The sequence below is a fragment of the Seriola dumerili genome, unplaced genomic scaffold, assembly GCF_002260705.1.
Source record: "Seriola dumerili isolate Sdu_G_001 unplaced genomic scaffold, Sdu_1.0 BDQW01000052.1, whole genome shotgun sequence".
Taxonomy (NCBI): Eukaryota; Metazoa; Chordata; class Actinopteri; order Carangiformes; family Carangidae; genus Seriola; species Seriola dumerili.
The window spans coordinates 13,472,531-13,487,031 of NW_019174307.1; the positions used below are offsets into that span (position 1 = coordinate 13,472,531).

The 14,501-nt window shown below is 40.1% G+C and overlaps 1 protein-coding gene across 2 annotated transcripts; it reads left to right on the plus strand.

Moving 5' to 3' along the window:
• The first annotated feature begins 1,317 nt into the window (after window positions 1-1,317).
• glra2 (glycine receptor alpha 2) lies at window positions 1,318-12,794 on the plus strand. 2 transcript variants are annotated; one of them, XM_022740596.1, is made up of 9 exons: window positions 1,318-1,403; window positions 2,073-2,194; window positions 4,723-4,790; window positions 6,495-6,718; window positions 7,997-8,079; window positions 8,182-8,319; window positions 8,440-8,654; window positions 11,068-11,217; window positions 12,442-12,794. In XM_022740596.1, exons 1-9 carry the CDS (start codon window positions 1,318-1,320, stop codon window positions 12,721-12,723), a joined length of 1,368 nt encoding a protein of 455 aa, XP_022596317.1. In that variant the 3' UTR covers window positions 12,724-12,794. The 2 variants fall into 2 exon arrangements, with proteins under 2 accessions (XP_022596317.1, XP_022596318.1); XM_022740597.1 differs by lacking the exon at window positions 4,723-4,790 and adding an exon at window positions 4,579-4,646 and having other exon boundaries at window positions 1,326-1,403.
• Window positions 12,795-14,501: the final 1,707 nt, after the last annotated feature.

Consider the following 14,501-nt stretch of genomic DNA (forward strand, 5'->3'; position numbering starts at 1 on the left):
TCATTCATGCCTGTGGTCGTGAAGCCTCACAGCCCACTCACATCCTCACACTGCCAGGTTCACATCCAGCCTCTGTATCAATACAAGGAGCTTGTATACATTTATATTGAATAATAATTACTAGATCTGCGTGGTGGCCTACTAAACCTCTACCCCCTCCACCCCTAGGGACCATTATTTCCTGCTGTCTCTGTCTGTGTCTCTGACTGTCTGTCTGTCAGTTCTCTTCTGTCTCGCTCTGGGAGGCCAACCTTTCAGCATTTCCAATGATGTGCCTCGGAAATCTGTTTCCAGGGCAACCAGGGTACCAAATACTCTCCCAGCGGCTTCTCGCTGGTGCGTCCTTTGTTTACACTTTTCATATCTCTGTGAGGATGTAGGTAGCTCCAAACAGACAAGGATGGGGGCACACACGCACAAAAAAAGCATATTGCGTAAAATTACAGCCTAGGATGATGTCAGAGAAACCAGTCAATCAGCGTCCGTCTGTTTTTTTCTGATTTCAGCAAAATGCAAAATTAGGAGGAATGTTAAGTCATAGGCTTATTTCAACTGGAGGGTATAGATTAATATTACACCGTGACATTACCGATATCAGTTCATGTTCTTAATTACACCACTGGAAAACATACACACTTCCTAAAGCCAGTTGATCCTGACGCCTCGCTGCGCGCACTGGGAGTTTCACGATCAGGGCGATCTCGTGAGACAAAAGCTCTAATATTTAAAAGAGACATCTATTGTTATGTAACAGGATGTTTGAATGTGTTTCTGCAAATTACCTCTCTCGTTTATTGGACTTATTGAGAACCAACTCACGTCCACCACTTTTAAGCCTTGCGCTTGCGCGTAACGGAGCCGGGAGCTGTCCAAGTGCTGAAATGAGAAAAGGCGTTCCTCTCCCATTCCTCAACAGAAGACGCTTCCTCCACCTGCGAAATATTTCACTTCATAAGTAACAACACGGGCCAACGGGGGGGGTGGGAAAGGTTGTCTTCACAGAGCGAGTCAACGCCAAAGCTTCCAAGGAGGTGAGGGGGGGGTGGTGGGATGCGTTTTGGAGTTTCACCCTCTCGACGTTTGGCCACAGGACTGATGTTCCTTCACACCTCCGCCTCGAGAAATCTGTTTCTGGGAGTCAGAGTTTGAATGAAACTAAACCATGCTGTGTGGCTGCGTTGAGGAATGTCTCCTGTATTTTTGTGTGACACAAGAACACCCAAACGCTCGCGACTTGCTCAGGAAGAAAGCAGCATCCCAATTTGGATTATGTGTTTGACCAATGTAAACATATGGAAGAAATAGAAAAGTGAGCACATGGGGAAACCACCAGGAATGAATCGCTCCTTCATTAAGGTTTTGGTAGCTTTACTTACATATTTCATGGAGACGAGCAACTTTAGGTAAGGGGATCTATTTACTAGACATAGTGATTTAAAACTAATTATTTCTTCTTTCTGAAGTCTGGAAAATGAGATCATTCATTCAAGTATTTGATGGCTTACATAAAGAAACAATATAAAACGGGTGGCGACTTTTTTCTTCACAGACTAAGTTGGTAATTGCTTGAGTGTTGCTTTGATTTGGATTGACTAAAGTTACTGTTTATTTTCAACAGTTTGAATTATTGTTGTGAGCTCCATTCGCACCCTAAAATATTCTTAAAGCGTATAATAACCCAATAAGGATTTCTTTCTTTTAATGCGATGACTTTATAGTGACATTTACGCACGTAATGGTATTATTTTCTATTATCCTGCGGCATCACAACTATATTCCTGTAATGCTTCTATTATAAATGACAGCATGCTGTAGCGTCTGTGTAGTAGTCTTGCATGATGTTAAAGGAAATGCCCGAGACGTCGAAATCAAATAAGATTAATCTGATACGTGTGTGCGCTTTAACGCATTTTCTAGTTTCCATGTGTGTGTCCATCACTCCCCGGCAGCTGCTTGGCGACAGATAAGGTTTAACGCCCGGTTTTGAGATCTGACTTCTGTCTGAACAAGTGATTTTTCCTCACGCTGTGTGGCTGTGTGTGTGTGTGTGTGTGTGTGTGTGTGTGTTCCAGAGTTGTGGATGCCAAGGAGCACGATTCCAGATCATCCTCCAACCTGTCTCCATCAGACTTTCTGGACTCACTCATGGGTCGCACGTCCGGGTATGATGCACGAATAAGACCGAATTTTAAAGGTGTGTTTATCATCATCTTCGTCTTTTGGAAATCTTCACACACTTCACCTCACACACTTGAGTCTTGCCTTGTCCCCCCCTTCCCAAATAACCCACACACAACTACCACCTTTTGTCAATAATGCACATGGAGTGTTTCTGCATGTAGAGTAGGTCCATCTCCCTTAAGTGTAACTGTAAACACAGCAGAGTCTGACTATTACTTATCTGGAGATCCACTGGCTGTTATCTGTTTAGAAGGTACTGTGCTGCCATTCCTTTGATAAGAACAATCAATCACTCCAGCTGACAGTGGAGTGACTGTCCTGCCTTGAATTAAATCATGAACTAACCCCTCATCATAACATTGCACACTTGTTTTCATTTGGTGAAATAATGTGCAATAGAATCCATATCTCCATTAAATAATAATTTAGAAACGGGAAGAGGGGGGCGTGGGGGGTCCTTGTAAAGGACCAGTCTCAGACTGGTACTGGGAGCAGACGGGGATGCCACCATGACAGGCCAAATGATGGATGGTGCCCCTGTGGCAAGGCTGCAGGCTACTGACTTCCTCTGTTGTTGTTACTGTGATGCTGGAGAGAGACACAGCATCTGTCACTGGAACAGAGTTGAGTGAGGGGAGGCAGAGGCTGGACTGCTGGGGCTCAGACCCACTGCAGTCTGGGTCAGGTGGGCTGGGATTTGTCGGGCAGTTTGGGGGATTCCAGTATAGACAGTATACGGCACGGGGGATTGATTAGCAGGATTCAGAAATACATGGCCCAGATACTTCCTCTCCATCTGGGAGTGAAGGGAAAATGTTGACAAGATTGCTGAAATGAACTTGAGATGAGAGGAGGACAGTCTCTTTAACTCCGGCTGGCATTTTGAGGGGATGGGTGAAATGTAAGCGACTGTTTCCAGCTAATAAAGAGAGGATAAGCACACATGGATTAAAAGACATAAAGCCTGATTTGAATGCTGCTGGTTGCGTTCAGATTCTCTCTGTATTTAGAGATAAATAAAGCTCCCTGTCTCATACACAATCTAGCACCTTATCGCTAGAAAACAAACACTTTTGCATGAACCCACTGCGATGTAAACAGATGATTTCTGTAGCGAACCTGCTAGTCATACTTTGAAGGGAGCGTTGAACTGTATTTCTGAAGGCTGACCTAGATTTCATTGCTGAGTTTGTTGTGAGGAGGCACCGCTTTATTTTTCTGCTTCTGCTGTTAAATGTAGCCACCTGACGACAAACTGAGGCAAATATTAATACCAAGTGCCATGCAATATTGATGAAGAACGCACAGGGGAAGGGCAATGGGAAGGGCTTACAACTTCACTTATCAGATGGAGAGAAAAGATTTGCAGTGACTTTAGATGGCATAACCTGGCAAGCCTCGCAAAACAGATTTCAGTTCAGGCCACTCTGGAGTAAAAATGACACTACTCATTAGAGCATGCTGGTTTCTTTTTACTCACAGTGTTGGGTAGATGATGCTCTGGTTTTATATCAGAGCTAATACACGACTGTAGGGTTGCAACTGATGATTATTTTCATTTTCAGTTCATTTAAGATACTAAAGAAATTGACATATTCAAACTGCTTTTTTTTCTGACTGACAGTCCACAAAACCAAAGATAGCTAGTTTAATATTACAGAAGATAAAACAATTCAGAAAAATATCCACATTTAAGAAACTGGAACCAGTGACTTTTTGGCATTTTTGTTTAAAAATAAAAACAAAAAAAAATACTTAAATGATTAATTAGCCATAAAAAGAGTTGCCAGTAATCGACTAACGGATTATTCAGCTAATTGTTGCAGCTCTACATTACTGTTTGTGTGTGCATGTGTGTGTGTGTGCATGTATCCTCTGCTGAATTTGTAAGGACAGGATGTAGAAAAGATGTGTTTACAGAATGTTGACCACAAAAGATCACCATACAAGAGATCACATCACTTGAGTTTAAAGACTGTAACAAGCTGATATAGTATGATATTGTTACTGATTGTTAAATAATCAGTTTGAATATAACTGCATTGAAAAAACACTCAGCAGAATCTGAAAACATAAGTTCAGTCACTAAAACCAAACATGGATCCTCTCCATGTATGTGATCTTTTGCCTCTGGTTTAACAAAGCATGCGACATGTCATCATCCACTCCTGAAGCTCCCATTAAATAATAATAATAATAATAATGATAATGATAAAGATAAAAACAGAGCTGCTTGTTGGTGTTAATGCACATTGACATACACAGTGCAACAACAGCTTGTAAACCAACGGACCCCGAATTTCTTGTTGAAAGATCTTCACTGCTTCAAACCCAGTCGTCCATGAAGATATGGTTTAAGGCTTTTTCCTGTCATTTCATTGTCATTCCATTTCACAGGTCCCCCTGTAAACGTTACATGCAATATTTTTATCAACAGTTTCGGCTCTGTCACAGAGACAACCATGGTGAGTTCCTCTGGCATTTTGGCTGCTTTCTGCCCTGTACAATGTGTCAATGTGTTATCTATCCCTCAACCTGCAGGTCCACCAGTTAATGTTACCTGCAACATATTTATCAACAGCTTTGGTTCTATAGCAGAAACTACAATGGTGAGTTGAGCGTTGTGCTTGGAAATGTTCTAAAGCCCTGATCCCTGCTCTGGAGTTCAGATTGAATCATCCTGTTTGTTTTTTTTTTACCCAACCTAAACAATTTCTTTCTTTTTTTTTTTTAAACATCTATCCATGCTATGTCTTCCTATTCATAAAAATACTTGTTTTTTTGCCATCAAAGAGTCTATTGGCGGGTCCATGACACGCACAGACATCACAAATCTTTCTAAATCTGCTAGTTAATCTCCTCTTTACACGTGTTAGTCCAGGTTTAATAATTCATAGAACAACTAAAAGTCACTTCAAGTACAGCTGGTAACTGTGAGTGGGGGTGGAGGGGCTGGGCTTTCAAACAGAAGCTCATCTACATCGACATACGGCATGATAAGGGGTATGTATGATGTAGATATGCAATGTGTGAAAGCATCTCGGGTACAAACATAAAACCTGCGAAGCTGCACAGAAACCAATCCTGATCAAAGGATCCATAATGACTGATAATAACTGTTTAGATCATGAATGGATGATGTTAATTTGCACAGGAGCTGGAGCTCATAAGATTGCCAGGGCATTACACGGCTTTAGACACGCAGGCAAATATTTGGAACCGCCAATATGCTGATGAAATGTCAAACAACATAAGGGCTTCTCATCATCATGACATGTCAATTACTCTGAGCAACTGAGCTTTGTGACATTCAATCTACGACTAACTACACTGTTAGAGTTTTCCTCATCAGCTACTACATCTGACAAATGCACCGTTTAGCTTCCATAATGGCACTTAGATAATAATGATTAATAAGAACAGTATTATAAGGTCAGTGTTTTGCAAATGTATATATGAAATTTAAAATTACATAGGCATGTAGATGATAGTGTCGCTATACTGATGATATAGATTTTGTGTGGTGTGCAATGGAAATCATTTTTTGCTCATTATCCATTTTATTTCATATGTTCTCATTAATATTACATTAATATTGAAATGTTTTTCAATCTGTGGTGGAGGGAGAATTGAAAGCTTTTCCTTAAGTGAAAGAATTAGCTGTAAAATGTACATCAAGTATCAAAAGATTACGTAATACAGAATGGCCCCTTCCAGAGCATTATATTATTGTGTGTACTATATTAATGTAATAATATTATATATGCATTCATGTGTAAACTACAAGTGGAGATAATTTTAACAACTTTACACACTGTTCAATCTATATTTTTTTAAGATAATCATGTTTTCTATGTAAAACCTTAATCTACAAAGTAACAAAGTAATAGCTGTCAAATGAATGTAGTTGATGGAAAAGTAGAATATTACTTTCAGTAATGCAGAGAAGTACAAATATTAAGTAGTGTTAAATGGAAATACTCAAGTACAAATACACTTGTACTTAGTTACATTCTACCACTCGAGAAAACATGTGAACAATAGGTTTTTGACATTTTAAGAATTGGTATAGTTGCTTGCTTGTTCTATTAATTTATTATCATTATTTTATAATGGATGTATTTTACTGTATTAGAGTAATCATGCAGATGTAGGTTGACCAATGCAATTTTCCTATTCACCTTATCAAAACGACAGTTATATGACATTAAAAAAAAACGATACCGATGACTGATGCCCCATCGCCGGCATGCTTTCTCATTACCCCAATCACCACACTACAAAATATGCAAAGCTGCTTGTCATCTCTGCAGGATTACAGAGTGAACATCTTCCTGCGGCAGAAGTGGAATGACCCTCGGCTGGCGTATAGCAAATACCCAGATTCCTCCCTCGACCTGGACCCGTCCATGCTGGACTCCATATGGAAGCCTGACCTCTTCTTTGCCAATGAGAAAGGAGCAAACTTCCATGATGTCACCACAGACAACAAGCTGCTGAGGATTTTTAAGGATGGGACTGTCCTCTACAGTATCAGGTTATGTGTTGAACGTGTTGTTGTAAACGAAAGCATTAAAAATGACACCGGTTCTAGCTTCAATGTTTCCAGTTTTCTTCTATAATAGTAAGCTGAAAATCTTTTTGCACAAAAACTGATATTTTAAGATGCCACCATGGGCTCTGGGAAATTGTGATGGGCAATTGTCAGTGCTGATGTTCTCCAGACCAAGTTATTAACCAAGAAAATGATCCGTTTATCAGTCGGTAATGAAAAGAATTGTTAGTTGCAACCCTAGTTTACAGCATCTGGGCCTTGCAGTGCTGTAGCGGAGGTAGGAATCTGTGGAGTGAAAGATGAGACTACAGAGAAGCAAAAGCTCTGATGCATAGATCGCCCCTGGACATGTTCACTTATTGCTTTTCTTACATTTCCTCTCAAACATCAAAGTCTGTCAATCTAAAGCATAGTGCTAAATGGATTTTATCGCATTATGATCTCTCCTTTGAAATGGCATAATTCACTGAACTACAGTACATCCCCATGTGCAATGTAGATTTTTAATAAAGGAACACTGATTGCAAGAGGGCAAGCGAATCTCAGGGGCATTGTTGAGAATCCAAAGCAAAGATAGAACCAAAAGCGAAGGAAAAAAAGGGAATCCTTCTATTTGTTAGTCTCCATATCCATATCCATATCCATATAGACACTGCCGAAAACTGTGAAACATGCAACCAGATCAGGATGGATGGCATTTTTAAGTCTTATCAGCACAAATCTTGAGCAAAATTCAGCATAAGATATGAAAATATGTTTCATTTCATTTCAATACAACTTCAATCACACACAGCATTCAATTTTCGCTGCAGTGATACGATACAGAGCAGATCAATTCTGAGTCCATTTAAAGAGCAGCTCAAGGCTCAGGGGAGCTCAGGTGTGGAGGCAGAGAGGGTCAACGCGAGAGATGAGAGGCGGTTAGCCGCTCTCTCCATTCATGAGAAAAATGACAGAGTGAACAGACTGTGGGCCACAATGCATCAAAGAGACAATAAGTTGCAGTAATGAAAGTGTGATAGGAACCTGCTGAAGGGAATCCTACATGATGTGTCAGAGGCTATCACACAGGAGAAAGAAGCACAATACTGAGATTACAAAAAAAAGTGTACCAACTGTAATTTCATTTTTCAAGCAAATTATTTTCAATCCATGTGTCGACTCAGCAGCTCAAGTTTTAAAGCATATTTCTGTCAGAATCAAACATGTATTCCTTGGTGTAGTCTGTATCTTATTGTACGACTTTGTCTCACATCACAGGTTGACTCTCATTCTGTCTTGCCCGATGGATCTGAAGAACTTTCCGATGGATGTGCAAACTTGTACAATGCAGCTGGAAAGTTGTAAGGATTGACTTTGTCACGGTTTTGTCGCTGCAGTTTCTTCAGTGAGCTTTTAATGAGTGTCTCAGTTTTGATTCATCTTATGTTCTCTTCTGTCTCTAGTTGGCTACACCATGAATGACTTGATCTTTGAGTGGCTGGAGAACGGTGCAGTGCAGGTGTCAGAGGGGCTCACCCTGCCTCAGTTCATCATGAGGGAAGAGAAGGAGCTCGGCTACTGTACCAAACACTACAACACTGGTCAGAGGACACGGACACACACACACACACACACACACCAGTGCTGTTTAGACTTCATGCAGCTAACATTCCTCCCGGTGCGGTGACTGAAGTGTGTTTGTGTTCCTTGCTGTTGAACAGGTAAATTCACCTGTATTGAAGTTAAATTCCATCTCGAGCGCCAGATGGGCTACTATCTGATCCAGATGTACATTCCTTCCCTCCTGATTGTCATCCTCTCATGGGTGTCTTTTTGGATCAATATGGATGCTGCTCCTGCCAGAGTGGCACTGGGCATCACCACTGTGCTAACCATGACCACCCAAAGCTCGGGCTCTAGAGCTTCTCTTCCAAAGGTAAACCACAGTTCTTTCTCTTTACAGCAGGACTGGTAAACTCGTGGCACTAATACAGGTCTAATTTATTCAAAGCACATAAAAGCCTCGACTGGTAGAACACATTGTAAAGAGAGTATATAAATGCATGCACCACTACAGACATTTGTTAGAAATTGTATATGTTTATATATTGTAGTATATATATTTAAATCAAGTTTGGTCACTCATATATTCAGATGTTTATTAGCTGCTTGCTTAAAAGTGTTTCACAGTTAAAGGTTAGGGACAAATCAGTGCAAGGACCAAAACTGTGATAACTAGAGTTGAAATATAATGTGTGTAGAGTTTTGTGGCAACTTTTAGGAGAAATTTAAGAATTTAAGTTGACATTTATCTGCAACTCTACATGGATTGTAGAAATGTCACCATTTTGTCACATGTAAAAGATCTTAGTATGATTGAAGTAGATTATCTATTATCGATTATCCATTATCTATGGATTCATATCCCTGGCAAATATAAAGAAACAATATGACAAAATTTATCTAAACCATCAATGAATCAAATGAATCAAATGATATGTGGTTGAAGTACATTGCAAGAGAGGTTCTGTAAATGATCGCCACTGCCAAGTGTTGCTCGAGACCACCAGCATCTCAGACTAAAACAAAAGCTTTGTCGGCTTCATGTTCTCAGTCAGCAAGGTGTTACGAAGCCCAGTAAAAGTGGCCACTAAACACACAATAAGAAGCACAACTGAATCACAACTGAATAAAGTTATCCAGTGTAACCGAGAGCCAACAAAATACAATCCTCTCACAACCATTAGCCCGTGCTAGCATTGCCGTCAAATGCTCCATAGCAAAACTGTCAGTAAGCCAGCTAGGAATAGCAACATTTGCTGAACAAATTCATAATATGGGTAACAGCAAGTTAGCTAATGTTATCACGCCTTCTGTAGCCAGTCCCTAATGAAAACAGACAGGTAACATTATGCAGCCATCAAGTTACTTGCGCATCGAGGAGAAGAAAAGCTAGCTCTGAGTCCAGCTGCAGCCCTTTAGCAGCTCATAGAGTTCTTCTTCTTCATAAAGCCAGACCTGAATTGGCTCCATGGTCGGGCTGAGAAAGAAATTCAGCCTTGGACTTATCCACTGAAATTGGCCACATGAATGACACTGATGGAGCCGGTAAAAACTTTAAACTTTAGAGATGTTTTGACGGTCCACCGGCCGACCGTTTAGAACCAGTAGTCCCAGCAGCCAGTCCACCTGTGCTCTGGTCTTATCTCTTTCTTTGTTGGAGATCTTTTAGACCGAAACCGTGGTTCAATGGAGGAAATCCTGGAAGGTGACTGCAAGGTGCCATTTCACATGTGGCAGTCCCTGTGTATTAAACGTGAGGGGAACCAATGGTTTAACAGGGAGGGACTCACATGCTTTAACATGCACACATACATGCACTAACAAGCATGTGCTGCCGTCCCGGCAACCCAAACAAAGAACAGAGAAGTTCAGATTAAGTTTGAGGAGGGGGGTGATCGTTTTCTGTTCAGGACGCCATTACTCCACTATGTCTTTACAGAGAAAATAGATGTTTGCTGCTGTAGTATTGTGTAAGATCTCGTTTACAGAACCTTTAACATTTCTGTTACAGCAATCAATTTGCTGTCATCTAAAGCATGTGTACATTACCAACAGAAGCGGAAGATGGTGCCAGTTTATTTTCAATCAGGGTAAATTGCCTTGCACATATTTCACGAAGGATACTACAGGCATCAATTGTCAGATCTTGATGATCAGTCTCTCTCCACGTATCAGTCTGCAGCTGAGCACATTAAGGTCTGAGCCACAACAGAGATTCTAACATGAAAGACGTATACTGATAAATATTTAAAGAGAGCCTTTGAGAGCTTTGATTCAAGAAAACAATAACTCAATATGCCTAAAGTGCCCTCATAAAGCTGAGTTGTTTTCTCCACATGCTAATCAGCTGTCATGAAGATAGGAGGTCACACTGATGAGTAGTTAAGGCTTTCGACTTCATCCTCACTTTCTCAAAAGAAACAGATAAAAACCAATGCTACACTTCTCTTTCTTTCGGTAATTAAATCAACAATTATTTCCCACTGTTTATGGCCATGCGATCTCTGATATTACTGGCAGCTTTGATATTCCTTTTAATAAACACCCCCTTTAATCATAATCATTTAGAAGTTAACTGTCATAATAAATAAAATAAAGAGAAAAAACAGAATCAGTGAGTGCAAATCACTTGGTAAATCTAACAGATCTAGGAATCAAAATGAATAGAGAAGGGTAAAAAAAAAATCAACCAATATCAAGTTAAAGCACTAATTCATATTGCATGTGAGCTGTTAGCTGATGTTACCTTGCAGGATCTAACAAAGGAAATTTGTTTTCTCCCCCAGGTCTCTTACGTGAAAGCCATTGATATCTGGATGGCTGTGTGTCTGCTCTTTGTATTTGCTGCATTGCTAGAATATGCTGGGGTTAATTTTGTCTCCAGGCAACAGAAAGAGTTCCTTCGCCTGAGGCGAAGACAAAGGAGGAATCACAAGGTAGGCTTTAAAAGACTTTAAGAGGCCTCTGCTTGTTATCAGACTTTTAAGCCACAATAGAGGTGTGGTGATGTAGACTGGTCAGCTGTACCAAATGGTTCAGATTGAAATATCTCGTCAACTAATGAATGGATTGCCATTAACTTTTGTACAGATGATTTGTATAGATGTATGGTCTGTATGAGTCCAACCACAAGATGATCCTAATGACTTGGTGATCCTCTGAATTTTTCCTTTAGCAATATCAACAGGTGAAAGTTTTCACTTATGCATTGAAATATCTCAACATCAGACAGGTGACTTTTGACAAATTTCAAGTCAATTTTATCTATTTAGACCAATATTGCGAAATTTGCCTCGAAGGGCTTTACAATCTATACAGCATCCAGGGGGCTCAGGGAGTGCAGAACAGACAACAAAGGTTGGAAGGGGGATCCCTCTTCAAGGACTGACATGCAATAGAGGTTCTGTACAGAACAGATTAAAATAATATCATCATCTAACACCATCTTCAGTTTGGTGTGTGATCAAAAACCTGCAAAACTAAACTGAAGATATCTACATCAGCCTCAGCTGTACTTTGTGTTGTATTGTAATGATAAACACGATACCTGCTAAACACCACCATGTTAGCATTGACATTGTGGCTGACGATAGCATGTAGCTCAAAGCAGCTCTGTGGCTAACTTCAGCCTCAGAGCTGCTAACATGGTTGTATAGATGCTTGTTGGGATACTGAAGTAGTGCAACATGGTTATTACTTGCCTGAATTAAGATTCATCCCCTAAGCAGTCACTGTAAGTGCATCAGGTTATATTGGGGATTTTTTTTCTTATTTAAAAGTGTTTGTAATATCTCATGATTAATGTCCATGTAAATTCACTGCACTGCAGTAACACTGTGGCTGTGGCCACTGGGCGACTGTGGCTCAGGCGGTAGAGCAGATTATACATTAACTGCAGGGTTGGCTGTTTGATCCGCGGCTCCTCCTGTACATATGTTGAACTGTCCTTGAGCAAGACACTGTGTGCATGGGTGAATGAGAGGCAACTGTAAAGGGCTTTATTTGTTAAGGTTGAAAAGCACTAGATAAGTGCAGCCCATTTACCATTAAGAAGTAAAGTATCAAAGCTGAGCTGCAGTCTTTTAAAAAAAAAAAAAAAAAAAAAAAAAAAAAACACTAAGTAAGGTCATTCTGTCCACATGTGCATATGTTTTTTTCAGGATGAGGATATGCGTGAAGGCCGCTTTAATTTTGCTGGCTACAATATGACCCAGTGTCTGCCAACGAAGGATGGCTCAGCTGTTAAGAACGCTGCTCCAGCTCCAAACCCTCAACCGTCAGTCCCAAAAGACATAGACACCATGAGGAAGAAGTTTGTGGACAGAGCCAAGAGGATAGACACTATCTCCAGGGCTGCCTTTCCTCTGGCCTTCCTCATCTTCAACGTCTTCTACTGGGTTACCTACAAGATCATCAGGCACGAGGACATCCACAAGAAGTAAAGACTTTACCCTCGACAAATAATATTTATTTTTCATTTCTCAGATTGAGAAATGCTCAGAAAGCACAGTGAGATGAGATGGGAGACTGTGCATTGAGAGGCACCATGGTGATGATGGCGATGTTCTTTCAGGGATAATGTATAATGTTCATGCATCATACAGTAATGCTCATGTTCTGATAACATGAAGAGCTTTTGAGGCACAGATGCTTTTTTTTTGTTGTTGTACTGCTGCATAATATTTCCTAAAGAATCTGGAATAACGGTTTTAACTCAAGGCTTAGTAACATGCTGGACAAGACGGACCAAAATTTTTTGAATCAGTTCTGCGTTGGCATCAGAACAAACAAGGAACAAAGAAACATTCCATGGATTTGTAACTGTAAGGTAGCTTAGTCAGGCCCTCAAAGACCTTTTGTGATTGCAAAAAGGGGTCTTTCTTATCAAGGATGTTTAAGACTGTTTTATAGTGTATTATTGTCACGGCACTTCTTGTGTTTATACAAAATACAGCGACAAACGTCTCAAATATACAGGCAGAAAGCACGTGCAGATGCATCTTTCAAACGTTAGGCAGCAGCACACGTCTCAGGCATGAGCGTGAACAAAGCAGATGAAAATCTGGAATTGGGAATTGGATACTGCATTTTTATGAAATACCTGAGGCCTTAGATATCAAAAGATTTGGTGAGATGAAGTACTATGCTTCTCTATTTTTTCAAGCATCTCCTCTTGTTTAGTGGTCTATCAGAGCCGAATGCACCGTTTGAGCTTTTCTACCTGTGGCCAGACATCCAAAGGTACTTCGTGTCGTTTCCTTTTTCTCTAAGTGTATTATAAATCATATACATGGACAACTGATGTCACCTAAAAACCAATGTAAGTTAATTCAGATGTTTTGAAAGTCATTAATTTTCCTTTTCATTCTAAAGTAATTTATTAAATAAATTCATATATTTCACAGGCTAGGTTCATAAAGTATAAAGGCCAATTTTGAGCAAATGTATATGTAAGCCTACAAACTGTGAACATGCACTGCATTACTCAATGTCGTCATATGCCCATAACCACATGAATTCATTTATATTCCAGGTAAATACTCCAGGTATCTTAGGTATGCTTTTAGAGTTTGAGACTATGTTTTTGTAGATTTAGTCTGATGAAATATTTATTGTAATGGAGGAAAGGTTATGTTTCTAAAAAAAAAAAGAAAAAAAAAAGCTTTCTGTATTCTTCTTCAACCTCTGTGGACTGTTTCCCTTCACTTGGCCTGTTTGTTGCTGGATGGTGACGTATGTTTGTAGAAGGATTCGACAGTCAAAGACAGACCTGCGTAACATTCATAGTACAGAGCAGCTAATGGTCCTTGCACTCCTGATATACTGTGGTGAAGATTTACTGGCCTGTACATCAATAAAATTGACTGTGCACAATATTTACTTTATTTCCACCTCTCCTGTTATATGTAAGGTTAAAGACTTGGCTTTGTGTTATATTTACATGCAATAGTTGATAAGATTAAACCATATATTGCTTTCCTCTCATATACAAAACGAAGAGATGGATGCCTTTCAAGAAAAAAAAATTACCTATCAAGTGAGGCACAAACACATGAGAATGCTTTTTGCGCCTGGTTGCAGATCAGATCAAAGAAAATGACAAACACTGCTCTCTGCTCTTTACCAAGCCCATAAGTCAGGGTGATGACACATGCTGTGGATCAGTGGGTGGCTTGGGGTGACACAGATATGATCTGACTGTGGGTTTCCATTAATGCAT